This window comes from Tetrao urogallus (assembly GCF_951394365.1).
Source record: "Tetrao urogallus genome assembly, chromosome: 23".
Classification (NCBI taxonomy): Eukaryota; Metazoa; Chordata; class Aves; order Galliformes; family Phasianidae; genus Tetrao; species Tetrao urogallus.
Window position 1 is genome coordinate 2,209,804 of NC_136836.1, and position 15,982 is coordinate 2,225,785.

The window sequence follows — 15,982 nt, forward strand, 5'->3', positions numbered from 1 at the left end:
AAAAACCCAAGACACTCCCCCGGTCCTTCTCGGGAAAGGCTGAGCGCTGCGGTGAGCATCTCCTATTTCAGCTTCACCGGCTGCACGAACCACGACTGGGAATACTCTGTGAGCCACCGTACAGGGAACAAAAAGGTGGGGAAATAAAGTTTCCCAAAGATTTCCAGGTATCCCCGATGGCCCAACAGTGAGAGGGGTTTGAGAACTCAGGGATGTCAGACAGCACAGACACACAGACCGGATCACACACAGCAACCGGATCACGCCGCTGTGCCTTTATGAACACAACCATCAGTAGTTGCTGCTTTATGTGCTTGCTTTGTCTTGGACTTACAGAGTGAACTTTTAACTCCAAAGCGCTTTAATTCCCTCATTTGTTTGGGCAGGCAGCAGGGCTGTACGTTCGCAGCACCTGTGAATGTCACACTGTAAAAATGACAAAGACTCCATTTAAAACACAGAGCAATTCCCCACTGTTTGCACAGCAGATGGTTTACCCTCACCTCACACCCAGAGCAAAACAGAGGCAATTTTCCCAACGGCGCAAGCTGCAAACCGCAGCACCCAACCTGGGGTGTAAACACAGCAAGCTGCAATTTGCATTGCCGATCCTGCCCCAAACGTGAGGAGATCCACCCCCACAGATCACAGCTTGCTGTGGCTGTGCCTGGGGCTTGCAGATGTGCAACTGCCCTCACAGCAACCACCAACTTCTGCAGTTGGTGCAAAAAGGGAAACAACCCCGCGAGGAAGTTCTCCTTTTGCTGCAGATGCCACCTCCTGCCTCACTCTCCCTTCCTTTTCCTCCAATTCGTACATCTGACCCATTAGGCACAGCTGCAGCTGCACTACAGCAGCCACCAGCCATCTCCCGGCTCTACTTTCAGGCTGAGCGACCCTGCAGCCTCCTGCTCTTTCCTCCTCTAGCCCTCACTCTCCCTCAGCACCCCACGGCCCGAGCCCTCCTCTCCCATCCTCACACAGGACAGCTATGGCTCTCACCGATCCCTGGTGATGCCTTTCCCCATCTTTCAGCCCTCGGTCCGGTCTTGGCCCTGCCCTCGTCTCTGGGCAGACCCAGACCCAGACTGAGAACCAGGCCCTGTTTCCTGCCCTCACCCTCCTCCAGCTTTTGCACATGCTGGCTCCTGGCCAGGCCGGCCTAGCTCAGCTCCTGCACTCAGCCCAAGCCCGGCCCAGCTCACTCCTCGCCCGCATCCCTGCGCTCACGCAGGCCCTGCCCACCCTCTGCCCTCAGCCCCATCCGCCCCACTTCCACTTCCGCTTCCGGTTCCCCTCCCCCAACCCCAACCCCGCGCAATGCCTTCTGGGTCGCCCCCGCCCGTCGCGCTCTCGCGCGACCTCCCCGTCGCCCCGCGCGCGCCCCCGCGGCGGTTACATCACAGTAACGCGCCCCGCGTGACGTCAGCGTTCCTCTCCCTTTCCCCAACGCCCGCGGAGGGGAAAGGGCGGAGGGGAGGGGAGGAGGTGGCTCCGCCCCGCCCCATTTCTAGAACGACGTCTGCGCGAACCAATGAAAAACCGGATCGCCGTGAGCGATGCGGAAAGCAGCCAATGAGAGAAGCGGAACGGTCGGCGGGGGGGTGGAGCCAGAGGGCGGGAGGCCGCGGCGGTTTGGGCTGCGCCTGTCAGCGCGGCGGCGGGATGGCGGCGCTGTACGCCTGCACCAAGTGCCACCAGCGCTTCCCCTTCGAGGCGCTCAGCCAGGGCCAGCAGCTCTGCAAGGTCCGGGGGACGGCCGGCAGCGGGGGGAGCGGCTGGGGCTGAGGGTCACGGAGTTAAAGGCTGGGGGGCCTCTGAGGGAAAGGCGTGTTTGGGGGGGGAGGGGGGAAGGTAAAAGGGGATCCTGAGGTAAAATGGGGGTGGGAGGACTGAGGTGGGGGGAGGGGGAGGTTAGGTGTAAAGGCTGTGAGGTAAGGATGTGGGGAGGCTTCTGAGGTGAAGTCGGGGGGTACTGAAGGAAAAGGGGGGTCCTGAGGTAAAGTGGGCGTGATTTTTTGGTAGAGGGGGCGCTGAGAAGGAAATGGAGATGTCCTGAGGTGAACTGGGGGTCCTGAGGTGAACTGAGGGTCCTGAGGTGAGGGTGGGGGGGCCTGAGGCGAACTGGGGGTGGTCCTGAGGTGGGAGTTGGGGGTCCTGAGGTGAATTAGGGGGTCCTGAGATAAGATGGGGGGTCCTGACCTGAGGGGGAGGTGGGGCCTTGAGATGAATTGGGAGTCCTGAGGTGAAGGTGAGGGGGGGGGGGTCCTTAGGTGAACTGGGGGTCCTGAGGTGAATTATGGGGTCCTGAGGATAGAGAGGCACCTCTGAGAGAGAGGAGGGGGGTCCCTGAGTTGAAGAGGGGTTCCTGAGGTAAATTGGGGTGGAGAGATCTGAGGTAAAGTGGGGGTGGTTCAGGTGTAGAATTGGAAGGGTTCTGAGGGGAAGTGGGGCATCCTGAGGTGAAGTGGGAGGGTACTGAAGCAGAGAGGAGGTGTTGAGGAAAACTGGGGGGTCTTGGGGGTAACGGAGGTGCCTCTGAAGAAAAATGAGGAGTGCAGAGGTAAGGGGGGGATCCTGAGGGAAAGTGGGAGTGGGTCTTGGTGTTCAGGTGGGAGGCCTTTGGGGGGAGGTTCTTGAGGTAAGTTGGGGGTCTTGAGGGAAAGTGAGCGGGGGTGGGGCAGCAGGGGATGTTGTGTTTGAATGAGGGCAGCTGGGAGGGGATTTGGGAACACTTAGAGGGCTGCTTGGGAGGAGGCCTTTGGGGGCTTCTAGGGTGGCTGAAATCTTGGATTGGGGGCATTTTGGGACTCATCAAGGAGAAGTGTAGTGGGGGGGCTTGGGGTGAATGGAAGTGGCTGTTGGGGTCGGGTCATGGGGGCATTTGGGGAAAGATAGGGGTGAGGGGGCAGTTGGGGGAGCCTGGGGACTTGGGGGTGTGGCGTTGGGAGATTATGAGGGGCTGTTCCTTGGGGAAACTGGAAAGCACCGAAGGCTGTTTAGGGGTGTGGGGGCATTTGGGAGGGAGTCACAAAGCTGTTGGGAGGATGTTTGGGGCTTATTTGGGGGGCTGTGGGGGGCTGGGAGCTGTGGGTCACTGGAGGCTCCTTGTGGCATCTGAGGGTACTGAGTGGACACTTGAGTCAGAAGGCCTGGGGACATCAGAAGGGCTGCTTGAGAGGGTGGCTCATAGCAAGACCAGAGGCATGGGGCGGCCCAAGGAGTCTGGGGACATTTAGGGGCAGCTTTTATGGTATCTTGAAGGGGGGAGATAAATCTTGGGAGGCAACCTGAGTGGGGAAGAATGAGAACAGGGGTGAGACAGAGAAGGGGGAGAACATGGAATGGAGCACCGTGGGGTGGGTGATGGGGATGGGGCAATTCAGGCAGGTGGAGGGAAACCTCGTGAGTGTGCTGGGGAGAGAAGAGAGCTGAGCTGGAGACACTCTGGGCACAGGAAGCTTTGGAGAGCAGGGAGGTGAATAACTGTGATAGGACTGCGTGTTCTGCACCGGAGGTGAGGCCAGCAGTGAGCCTCGTCTGTGGGCGTTGGGCACAAATGGCCCTTGTTACAAATCACGGTTTACTTCTGGGTCACCAGTGACACACGGCTTTCCTGTCAGCCTTCCTCTGCTCTCAGCCCTTCTAAGAGCAGCCGTGACTACAGGGAGGAAACGTGTGGAGTTTGATGGGTGTGGGTGCGTGTGGTGGGAGTGCAGGTCAGCGGGGGAGCTGGGCTGTGGGGAAATGACGTGTGGGAGAAGCAGCGCGCCTCACAGCATGCTGTGTTGTTGCAGGAGTGCCGGATCGCACATCCCATCGTTAAATGCACCTACTGCAGGACTGAATTCCAGCAGGAGAGGTAAATGACCGGCATGCTGAGCCGGCTGATGTTTTCCCTAGGACGGATGCACCTGGCGAACCGTAATGTTCCCACACCTTTGATGGCTGAGCCTGGTTGTTGTTGTGGGAGACCTTTGGCCTTAAACGTCTGCTGGGCGAGCCAGTGTGCCTGTGCAGTGTGCTTGCATTTGCACCTATCGCTTGTTCTTTGGTTTGGTCAGCACTCGCCAGCATCTTCCAGTAAAGGATCCAGGGGGGATCTTCCCATGAGTTTTCTGCTACCTGATCATGGTGTCTAAAAATCGTTTGATACGCTTCCTGTAGCTGCGGTTCTTCCTTCTGTGAGCTGTGTGGATTACAGAGGGAGGAGAGGTGAACCCGGGAGCTGACGAGCATAACTTGTGCAGACACAGCGTGGGGTGTTCTTTCCTGTGTTTGTTGGACAAATATACCTCTGTGCCTGACCTGCCTTAACCCTGTAATCGAGCACAGACCTCCTCCAGAAGTGAGGCTGTCACTGTGCTGAATCATGCCTGCTGCCAATTAGCCAGTGATCAGACGCCCGCATTTGGCAGGACGAAAAAACTGGCGTCTTTTGGGGATGCCTTAATTAAAAGATACCTCCTAGTAAAACTGCTTTTGGCCAAGTATCCTCAACCAGATGGGAAGAGGAAATGCACTTTGGTGTCAGGGTCCGTAGTGAAGATGAATGCAGTCTTGCCACTAGAGACAGAGCCTGGGGGAGCCTGGGATCCTGACCACAGAGGTGTAGTTTTCTCTGGGGAGGCGTTAATGACACGGTCTGTCCTTCTTCACAGCAAAACCAACACAATATGCAAGAAGTGTGCTCAGAACGTGAAGCTCTATGGCACAGTAAGTGAGTGGGGCTCGTTCTCAGCCTCTTTCTCCTTTCATCTTTCTTGCCTTTATCCTGCTGAGTCCCAAAGCAGTTTATGGGCTGGCTCGGTTGTAATAGCATGGTTGATCAGTAATAGGCAGGTCTCTTTTCCCTTTTCTTTTGGTATGAAAAAGAGCAGCTCCACATCATCTTAGGTCAGGAAATGAGCCGTTCTGTATCGAATTGAAACAACAACGCGGTCGTACAAACTGAGGTTGCTTACTGGAAGCAGTGATAAATCCGTTTTCCTGCTTGTGTGAAATCCGAAGCAGAGATTTGGATTGTTTCTGTTTTGGTGATAAATATTCCTGAAGATTTCCTAACACTTGATCAAGGCTTTTGTGCCTAAATAAACTTGGCTGGAGACCAGGGATCCAAACGTAGTCACATCTCCTGGATCAGTGTTACAGTGAGCTTGGTATAGGGAGATAGATGCTTAGGAGTGCTGGGGGGAAGGGGAAAAAGCAATGCTCTAATGTCATCAGGAGGCACTGCCATCTTCACCTCTCTTGTTCCTTTAAGCCAAAACCTTGCCAGTACTGCAACATCATCGCAGCGTTCATTGGCAACAAGTGTCAGCGCTGCACAAACTCAGAGAAGAAGTATGGACCTCCCCACTCCTGTGAGCAGTGCAAGCAGCAGTGTGCCTTCGACAGGAAGGATGACAGAAAGAAGGTCAGTATCTCTGTGAAAAGGCAGAGGGGCTGATCGCAGTGGTTCTACCTTCCTCTCACAGATCTCGAGTGTTTCTTTAGGGGATGCCTCTTGACTGTAAAATAGTTTTTGCAGTTGCATTTTGCTGTGGGAGCCGTATTTTGGAGCTGTTTAGCCTTTGTGCCCTTTGCTCCTTTGCCAGATCTTCTGAGAAAGATCTCTTGAATTTGGCATGAGGGCAGGTGAGGGAGCGAAGGAGGTGGGGCCTCTGAGGTGCCTGCAGGGGAAGGGATGGGAGCAGTACTGGTGCTGCAGCCTGAGGTGCTGGAAACGTGTTCCTGCACAGCTGTCCCTTAGCTCCCACGCATCCTTTATTTAAATAACATCAGAGCTTCTTACTTGTGTATTTCTAAAACCTGCTTTCTGCAGGCTATAAAGATCTATTGTCTGTTTGGAATCCTGTCCTCCTGCTGATCCTCCTCCAGTAGAAACTGTGGCTCTTGTGCTCTCCAGCGACTGCCCTGTCATCTGCCAGTCCTTGGCTTTCCTTTGACAGGAACCCCAGTGGAATCGGCCTGTCCCGATGATGTCCTGGGTGTTAAAAGAGTCTGTAAGCAGAGCTGGAAAGAGACTGGAGTTAGGATGAGTTAGCTGCTGTTAATGAGTGCCTTGCACCAGCCATGCCAAGTGGTTTTCTAAGCACTCAAGGGATCCTTTTTGAATTGCTGCTCGTTTGTATGTCGTCTTAAAGCCTGAAGGTGCTTCTTGTCTTCTCTGCTTTGTTTGTGGGCAGGAAGCAAGACAAAAATGTCTCTCTTTCATGCCCTCCAGGTGGATGGAAAGCTGCTCTGCTGGTTATGCACGCTGTCCTACAAACGGGTCCTACAGAAGACCAAAGAGCAGTGCAAGCACCTGAGCAGCTCCTCCCGAGCCAGCCTGCAAGAGAAGGAGCAGTACAGCAGGCTGAGCAGCGGCAGCCATTACAACAGGTAGCCTGCACAGGCCGCTCTGTCGTGCAGGGCTGAGCAGAGGGGTGAGCAAAGAGAAGCCAGGCTGCTGCACTCAGCTGCCAGGAACGTGGAGCAGCAAGCACTGCTCTTGTCGGCTGTAGGCAGCTCAGCCAGCCTCGCTGCTTCGCGGCCGCTTGTCGTGCTGCAGACTTGTGATCTTGTGATCAGACTTGGGGCAGTTCGTAGTGATTCGGCTTCCTGGATTTGTCTGCAGTTAAAGCTGAGTTGGGTCTGTAAAATCTGATGATTGAAATACGGATTTGAAGCACGAGTTCCTCACTGCTGCTGATTGGGCTGACACGTTGCTTTCTGGTCAGTTTCAGTCTCCAGCTGCTCTTTGAGGAGCGAATTTTTTATTGTTCTTTCTTGCACGAAGAAACCTCGTTTTAATAGGCTGGAAGTGGGTGGGAATTTGTATTTGCTCCTCTGTCTCTGACTTGAAGTCATTCAGGCTTTGACATACAATTTCCTTGTTTTTCCAGCCAGAAAACCTTATCCACCTCTTCTATTCAGAACGAAATCCCAAAGAAGAAAGCCAAGTTTGATGCCATATCTGCCAATGGTGACAGGTGAGCCTGCTGTCTGGGGAAATTAGGGGTGGGTGGGTGGTCTTGCTTGTTAAGTTTTATACAAGAGTTCTGTGTGAACAGTGGGAAACTTGATGCTTAGAGCAGGGATCTTGGGCTCTGGGACCTCGAGGGGCTGCTTTAGCAGCTTCCAGAATCCGACAGGCCAGCGTTAGAGAGCGCTTAGCTTTGGAAAGGAAAATAACCCCTGGTGCCTGTACCTGTTAGAACAGAAGCTGCTTGTTGGCTGAGCTCCCCAGCAGTTACAAAAACTGCAACCCGATCGACTGCATCCTCCCTGTGCAGCTGCAGGGGAAGGCTGGCTGTTGGCTGCACTGAGCAGGGAGCTGTGTGGTTTTTGTGCTTTCTGGGCTCTCAGACCAACCTACAGGAGATGGCCTCAGAGGAGAGGAGCAGAGCCCACCTCCGACTTCCCCTCCTGCCTTCTGGGGGTGGGACAAGCAATCAGGCTTTGCTCGAAAGCAGCCAGTCCCATTCTGCTGTCACAGTTGATGCTGTCTTTGCTGGCTGCACGTGCAGCAGAACGGGAAGCTCTAGCAAAAACAGGAAATTGAGGTGGATTTTATTTTTTTTTTTATGCTCTTGTACATGCATATTTTCATTCCTCCCTTTCCTCTCTGATTCTCAGCGTTCCTTCCTCTCCCGAGACGCTTTGCCCCCCTATCCAGAGTGCCCCGTCCACGTTGGCGCAGTGGGCTGCTTCCCAACAGAGTCTCGGTGCCCACCATTGTCCTGTTTCTCAAGGCACTGACATCCTGAAGTGAGATCACCTGTTGTTTTCTCCCCCTCTTTTGCCCTCCCTCCCTGGGAACTGTCTCCCGTGGAACCTTTCCCTCTCGATGGATCTGCTTCCAAACAGCAGTGAGATGGGAGCGTGGTGCAGGCTTCTCAGTGCCCAGGGGTCTGTTAAACCGCTGGTACCTGGAGGTCTTTTCTTCACAGTCACACATCACATCTCTCCTGGAGACACTGCTGATGTCCAGTCGATGTTTGTTAATGTACAGATTGCTGTTATGTGAAATTGAAGAGTTTTATAAGGCAGGGGTTCCCACAGAGCGGCCTGTGAGACCGTTCATCACCTGCACAGAATTTTCAGTTCAAAGTTGGAAAAAAATCAGACTTCACTGTGGCTTAGGAGCTCCAGTTGAGGTGCTCAGAGAATTCAGCTGACTGCTTTTAATGTGGTGGAGCTGGAGGAGAGACTGGAGCCAGATCTGTGCAGCAAGGTGTGGCCATCAGGACTGCTTTCCCTCTGGAGCCCTGTTGGCCCCCTGCTCCCTCCTGAGGCTGCAGTCCGGGCTGTGGGACAGGACCAGGTGATTTCACCTGCTTGCTAAAGCCTGGGGTGAGACAAATCCACCTCTGGCTTGAAAACATCCAAGTCCTGTGCTCTGTCATCAGTTGCTCAGTCATTTGTGTGCAGTCAGGAGCGTGCATTAGAAGAATCAAATGCCTTTATTTCTATTTGCTTGTGTCAGATGCTGTCAGCGTGGCTGCTCTCCTTGCCACAAACTTTTTTTGATGAATCCCAGTAACAAACTGTGTGTAATTTTAGCAGCTCCTAAAGAGCTCCAGCAACGTGCTGTGGAAAATGCTGCAGCTGCCTGAAATAGACCCGTGGCTGGATTTCTTGAGAGGAATAATAATGGTGCTTCAGTGCATTTGTGCAGCTGCAGAGGACGAAGCCCCCGGCAGCCCCCATCCCTGCACCATTTTCTGTGAGGGTTTCCACCCCTCAGCCCTCCTGGAGCTGCAGGCTGGGTGTGGAGCTTGGAGCTGGCTGTGTTAACAGCACCTCTCCCTGCTGCACCTTTCTTCCAGTCTCAGCTTCTGGCCCCAGCCAAACTTGGGCAGCCTTCAGCCAGGCAAAATGTGGGCACGCCTGGGCTCTTTCCTATGGTGATGCCCTCAGCAAGGTCCAGCTTACCCCACATTGTTGCTCCTTCATGGATGCAATGGGAATTTCTGTTCTGTGTCCTGCTGAACTGCCTCTGAGCTGTGTTCTCATGTTGCTGAGCAGAGGATGCTCTCAGTGCCTGCGTTCAGGGGGCTGAGCTTTTTGCAGCAGTCGTTTAACGAGCAGCTTTGTGTGATTCTGGGTGGGCTCTGAGAGGAGCCCTGCCTCACGCACAGCAATGTTTCCCCAGCAGCAGCTCTGGCTGCAGCTCCCAGCAGATCCTGCCTTGCAGACCTTGCTGCACAATCATCTCAGCCCCTCGTGCTGGATCCTGAATGGACTTTTGAGAGCTGAGAGTATTTTTGTCACAGGTGATGTTTGGATGCTGCTTCGGTCAGCTTGCATTGTGCCCCTTGAATAGCAGAACCTTTAAGCTTGGCATTTATTTTGCCTAATTTCATTCATTTAACAGGTGTTGAGTGTGAGGCAGCCAGTTTGCATTCTGTTCCACTCAATGGAAAGAGGCAGGTGCCGTTGGAAGGGCTCCATTTTTAACTCCGTCTCCAACGAAAGCAATGGGAGCTCATCAATTTGCTTTAATTAGAGGTGTGAATTTTAGGCTGCTCACACGTGGAGGGCACACAGCCATCCCTCTGGCCTCTCCCAAAGGGCTGCAACCCCGGTGATGGAGTTTAGCTATAGAGAGAATGTGCTTGGGCTCTGTTAGTTGATTTAATTTTTAATCTGAGAGCTAAAAGAGGGGAGAGAGGTGCTTCTGGCATTCTTCCTCCTGCTCTGCAGGAGGCTGGTGGCCTTCCTGTCCCTTCTCTCCACTGGGTGGCAGGGCCACTCTCACTCCGTGGCTCCTGCAATAGAAGCTGCCCGGAACAAACTGTTCCTGCCTGAGCTGCTCAGGGAAACGTGAGCATCTCCCAGCTCTCTGCATCACCCCGGGCCATGGCAGCAGGGAGGCTTGCCTGGGCAAGGGATTGGTGCAAGCCAGAGTTTGTTTGGGGCCAGAAGAATTCAGTGAGGATGAGTTGAGGGCAGCCTCTGTGCAGGCTGCTTTTTTCGTTTCGTTTTTTTTCCTTCCCCTCCTTTTTCTTCTCCCTTTGCACTGAGAAGGATGTGAAAGCTGTTAGAAAGGCACTGCAGCACCCACATCATGCCGCAGAGCTCTGCTTTCAGGGAGCTGCACTCAGGTGTGTTTTCAGAACAGAGGTGCAGCCTGCATGAAGGGACACCTGCATTCAGGAGCTGCAGTGTGACAAAGCCAGAGACCTGCAGCATCCTCACGGAGCACACTGCTGGCAGCATGCTGCAGCTGTGCAAAGCAAGCTGTCCCCTGCAGACAGCTCCCCCCAGCTCTGGCTTTCCCTTTGCCAAGCTTCCTCTCAGTGCTGCAGGGCTGACCCGTGGCTTTCAGGTGGGTGAAGCTGCTGCCCGTGCTCGGTTCCCCTCTGTAAACCCCCTGCGCAGAGATTCTCTGCTACATTCTTGCTTTCCAATCCAATCAGCCTAGGCTGTGCTTTTGATTGGAAAACGGATTCAGCCTCTGTGCAAGTAGCCAGTGCTCCATCCTGCTGTGCAGCTGGGGGTTGGGAGCCTGGAGAGGCAGCGCTGGGGGAGCTGCGTTTGCCTTCAGACCCGCAGTGCCCCCCTGCAGGCGCTGCAGCTCCCAGTGTTGGTGCTGAGCAGGAGCTTCAGGACTCTGGCTGTTGATCTGCTCTGGAGGTGTGCAGAAAATGTCAGCGTTCAGGTGTTCAGGTATCCGGGGCTGTTTGCAGCTGCCTGATAGTGGGCAGACCTTAGGTCACCTTCGAGGTGGAACTTTGTTGTCGCTTTTATTGCTGGTACATTTTTATACGCAGCAATTTGGAGCGTGTGGGGCTGGGAGCGTGCTGCCCTTTTAGCACCACGAGATAAAAATCCAGCTTACCCTTACAGCAGTGGGGAACAAAAGGCAGCCAAAGATCAGGTGAGCTCTCTGGGCCTGTGGCTGCAGCTTATCATATCTCCTGTTCTGAAATGCAGCTGTAGTGCGGCGCTGTGGATGGCTGCCCTGATTGCTGGGTGTCTGACAGGGAGATGTGTGGATTACCTTTGCAGGGTGATTTACATCCAGATGGCTTTTCAGCTGTTGCTTAAGTTTAGCCTAGGCTGTTTTTTGAGCAGGTCCTCAGCTATTTCTGTCTTCCTGGCGAGAGTCCTTGCTGCTCTGCAGTGGTAACAAAGCTTCTCCCTACATTCTGTATCACGGAGGAATCAAAATACAAAAGTCCAGTGTGTCTTCTTCCCCTTTTCCCCTCTGAGGACAGCGCTGACTTTCATCTAGGTGTCTGTTTTGGCTTTGTTTGTTTAACTTGGAGGTTGTTTGTTTCTCTTTCTTGTTCCCTCCTTGCCAATGTGTTTGTTTACATTGAGTGAAAAGTTTTGCTGGACATCCAAGGACTGCCTGCGAGCAAAGAGAGTTCCTGAGTGGTTACGTAAAGTGTCATGAGCTCTCTGATTGCTGTCCTCAGCTCTTTGGTTTGAAAATAGATCACTGCCATTTGATTGCTGCAGATGCCAACTGATGTGCACCCGTACAGCCCTGTGTCCCCGCTGATTGGGCACGAATACAACTCAGTTTATCACACTGCTGCCCAGCTTTGTGTGTGCTCCCCACATTCCCTGTGGCGTTCAGGGCAGGGGTGCAGGTAACGCTCCAGACCTTGCAGGGCGCAGTGCGTGTCCTGGAGCAGCTCCCTTTCTTCTTTGGGTGCCATCTGTGTGGGGATTCCTCCACCTCGGTGCCCAGAAGGGGTTGTGATGAGAGCCATTCCCTGTTCTCTGCTGCAGTTTTTCCCCGGACCTCGCCCTGGACTCTCCTGGCACCGACCACTTCGTTATCATTGCCCAGCTGAAGGAGGAGGTGGCCACCTTGAAGAAGATGCTGCACCAGAAAGATCAGATGATTTTGGAGAAGGAGAAGAAGGTACAGCCCTTGGCTTGCTTCCCCCACGCCCAGCATGCTGACAGCTGGCACGTCACACACATCACACTCAAACCAAGTCTGGCTTTTCATATCGTAGTCAGCAGAAGGCTTTCTGGCTGCTTCCAGGCTGCCCCCTTTCCAAAGCTGAAGAGGCTTTCAGGACCCACCTGGGGGAAACTCATTTCAGAAAGGGTCATTTTCCACCCATTCTCTCTCATACCTCCATGGGGCGGCAAGTCCCAGAGAGCACCTACAGCTCTGTGCGGAGCGAGAGCAGCACCCAGGGTGCTCCTGCTGCTCTGTGCAGCTCTGTGATGCAGTGTTGCTCCTGTTGCTCTCCCCCTCCTGCATTGGTGTGTTTCCAAACTCATCTGGTCTCAGGCAACTTCTCTAGAGGCACTTTGTGGCACATGGGGTGAGAGCAGCTCCTTCTTCCCTCTCATGCTCTCTTTGTTGGTGTGTCTGCAGATCACGGAGCTGAAGGCTGACTTGCAGTACCAGGAGTCACAGATGAGAGCAAAGATGAACCAAATGGAGAAGACTCACAAGGAGGTCATGGAGCAGTTACAGGTGACAGCATTTTTGTTTTAATTTGCTGAGCTGTGCTGCACCCAGGAGTGACTGAGGACAGTCCTATGGGAACAAGCCATGAACCTTGGCACGCACAGCTCTGCTCGTGCTCCTCAGCCCCGTCCTCCAGCCTCTGCTCTGCCTGGCAAGCCGTCCCCCAGCTCTGCACCAGGCTGCAGTGCCTTGCACCCCCTATTCCATCCTTCTTGCTCTACTTGGGCTCAGCCTCACTGCACTGTGAAGCGCTGCGTCGTGTCCCCCACGGGCTAGATGGGAGCTGTCAAACTCCTTTGACTTATTGCCAAAATCAGGTTTAAACCTGTTCCTCCAGACTGTAGAACCTTTGTCAGCTCCTCACACCACGTAGCTCTCGGTGTGATTGATGGGCCCAGTAACCAAAGGGAACAAAGATCGAGAAACAACTGGCGGTTTCTTCAGTGCTGTATCTGTAGTCCAAATAAAGAAGTCCCTGAGCTGGAGGGAACAGGGAGAGCAGGATTCTTGTCACGGCCGTGGAAACGCTAGGCAGACTATCAGCATGAATACCCTGCACTGAGGAGACGGGGTCAAAGGGGAGCTGGTTATGGGGAAGAAGGCAGACTTAGAAATGAACTTTGCACCCCTTTAATTAGCCTAGGGTTTACAGTGATCTAAAGCCCTCGCAATGAGGGGTGGGAGGGGATGAGACAACAGACTTATGCTCCTGCCGCCCCTCCTCCGTCAGCACACACCCAAGTTAATGATTGCAGAAGATGACGGGTTTTGGAGGCTGCAGTTTTTGTCAGAAAGGCGTCCATCCCAGCCACCCTGCGGAGCAGTGGAAGCCTGTGTGAACGCTGGGATGTCTGATGGTGTGCAGGGGGTGGGTTGTGCCTCAGGGGCTGATGGCAGCCAAAGCCTTGGGTCTGTGTTCTGCTTCCGCGATCCTGCACTGCCCGCTTCAGCCTAGAGCTGCTCCTATCCCAGATCTTTGGGCGGCCTGTGAAGGACGACCTGCTGTTCTGCGCAGACCCTTTTCCCCTGGCACAAACCCCCATGTTCTGATTGCCTCCCCAGCTGGGAGGTGGCCTCCATCCTTGCAGTGGTTTCCCAAGACAGGGCAGCCCGGTCACTGTGTGTACGGGAGGAGTCTGTCTGTCATGAAAGCTGTCAGACACCTGCCAGCAGCTTTAAACTTGCTCAGTTCTGAACAGAAAGAGGAAGCATCAGCTCCACAAGTGGGTTTGCCACCCTGCTCTGCTGGGTGCGTGTCCCCTTGGTGCTGTTCTGTCTTTACTTGGTGCCCCGACCTCCTCCTTCCTGCTGTCTGAATGTTCTACTTCAGCTGCTATTGACCGAGGCTCTGGAAACTTTCCTCACTGATTCCAAAATAAAAGTTCGAATCATCTTGGTGTGCTGTAGGTGCCTCAAAGTGTTCGAATCATTCGCTTTCTGAATGTGCTCCTGGTTTATTTTTCACAGGGGAGGGGGGGGAAGCAGGGGGTCTGTGTCCTTCCATGTAGGAGGCAAAAGAAGCTGCTTTACCACGTGCAGCACTAGAGCTGAGGGTTTAATTGCTGTAATGATGTTTGCACGTCCAGCCATTCGCTGCAAACCAGTGCAGAAGGGCCATACCTGGTTTTTGCATGGGTTCTCCCCTTATCCTGCTGAAATTACTGTATAGGCTGCAGGGGGGGTGAGCTCAGGAGTTTGGTCAGAGAGGCTGAAGAGTCTTGCTTGTAAGTTGCCATCATTTTTATTTTGTTTCAAATGAGGCAGGGTCGTGTTTCGGTGCTCTGATGTGTTCAGGAGGTTCTCGTGGGGATGCGGCCAGCGCAGCGCCGAGTCCTGGTAGAACATTGGCAGCATCTGAGGGTGAAGTGAAGCTGGAGAGCAGAGCGAGCTCTTCCTCACCCTCTGATGTGGGTGAGAGACAGGAGACGTTTGCCTTTGACTTTGAAGCGAGAGTCAAGATGGGAGCTTGAGTCACTGGTGCTTTTCTGCACCACCTCTCGCGCTGCCAAAGCGCCGTGCCTGATGGAAAGGGAAGGAAGGAAGGGAAGGCGGCCCTGCTGCCCTTGCCGCGTGTCCTTGGCTGGCTCCATGCATTTGGCACATTGCTCTGTGGAAGCTGTCGAGGTCCAGCCCACGTCTCAGTTACAGCGGGGGGATGTGAGGGGGGTGGGGGGTGGGCAGAGCCCTTGCTGAGCGCAGCAGGGAGGTTCTGTGCTGTGGTGCCGCCCAGCAGCGCCTCGCTGCTTCCCCCCCTGCCAGCACTTCTGTCCAGGCCTCGCTGGACCCCGAGAGCTGATGGCGATCCCTTCAATTAAATTCCCATTTTCACTGTGTTTTCAGGCCAAGAACAGAGAACTCCTGAAGCAAGCAGCTGCCCTATCCAAGGGCAAAAAACCTGAGAAGTCGGGAGCAATAACCTCCCCTTAAAACCAAACCCCCAGTGTGGGAGCTTTCCCCAGCATTAGCCAAGGAGTCTAGGAGGCCTGCCCGACCGCTGGAAGCCAAAACCTCCGTGCTGTCACTATCCCACTGCTGTGGACTCGATGGAAACGCCTGGGCTGTGTTGCCTTTCGACAGCATGCTTGAGTGTGTCTGGTCTCTGAACTCTGCTCTGTCTCATGGCGCTCCGTGGGAGAGGTCCCAGCACCCCGAAGCTCCGCTGACTGGAAGGACTGAGCAGCTGCTACCACTGCCAACTCTTTGTATTAGCAAACAGGAACCTGCTGCATTACGGACTGCTTGCTGGTTTCAGACCTGCTGCTGTGAGGCAATAGCCATGGCCAGTCGTCCTGCAGATGAGACGGGAGCTGTGAGGTGGGGGCTTCATTCCTCTGGACTGTTCCCTCTCGGAAAGGAAGCCGATGCATCGCCAGCCCAGCAGCTGTTCTGGAAGGCTGCGCCACTGCTGGGAACGGTTCGTCCATCCTTTGAGAAGGCTTCCAAGATGGGGGCTGTGTATTTATCTGGGAGGGTTGGGGGGGGGTTTGTGTGTTTTTTCTTTTTTTCCCCCCTCCCCCCCCCCTCTTTTATTTTTCCGACGTCAGCTTGACAAACTTCACCGCTTGGTTTTGGTTTTGGTGACGATAGCTTTTGGGTTATGAGCCAGAGGGGAGCAGTACCTCCCCACAGCCACTTCGTCCCCCGGCGCCCCGCTCACTTGGTGGCCTCTGGGCCTCGGTGTGATGGAGCATTTTCTCCATCTCTTTACACCAGCACGATTCGAGGCTTGGCCGCGTCCTGCTCTCCCTCAGACCCCGCACTGAGTTCGCCCTGCCCCTCCGCTCCCCTTCCAGATGCAGGGGCCAGGAAAAGTGCTTACAGAGGCAGCATCCCAAGCCAGCAGGCGTTGCTCGGGGCTCCGCGGGGACGTTTCTCACTGCCAACCCAAAGCCAGCAGGATGAAAGGGCTACGAAAGCTCCCCGCGCTTCTCAGCAACGGGACGAGCGGAGCCCGCAGCCCCTTCTGCTGAGCCTGGGGGGGGCGGGCGCTGCCCGGGCGCCTCGGGGGGGCACAGAAGCGCCTGGCGCTGGGAGGAAGCGGCGGTTTGCTCC

The 15,982-nt window shown here is 54.6% G+C and overlaps 1 protein-coding gene across 3 annotated transcripts; it reads left to right on the top strand.

Moving 5' to 3' along the window:
* Window positions 1–1,665: 1,665 nt before the first annotated feature.
* On the top strand, window positions 1,666–14,857 carry FAM76A (family with sequence similarity 76 member A; the record flags this gene model as incomplete). Of its 3 annotated transcripts, XM_079545984.1 has the most annotated exons (9): window positions 1,666–1,746; window positions 3,798–3,862; window positions 4,662–4,716; window positions 5,264–5,416; window positions 6,227–6,384; window positions 6,888–6,974; window positions 11,731–11,866; window positions 12,335–12,436; window positions 14,771–14,857. In XM_079545984.1, the coding sequence occupies 9 exons, from the start codon at window positions 1,666–1,668 to the stop codon at window positions 14,855–14,857; spliced, it is 924 nt and encodes a 307-aa protein (XP_079402110.1). The 3 variants fall into 3 exon arrangements, with proteins under 3 accessions (XP_079402110.1, XP_079402111.1, XP_079402112.1); XM_079545985.1 differs by lacking the exon at window positions 6,888–6,974; XM_079545986.1 differs by lacking the exons at window positions 5,264–5,416; window positions 6,888–6,974.
* Between the last annotated feature and the right edge of the window lie 1,125 nt (window positions 14,858–15,982).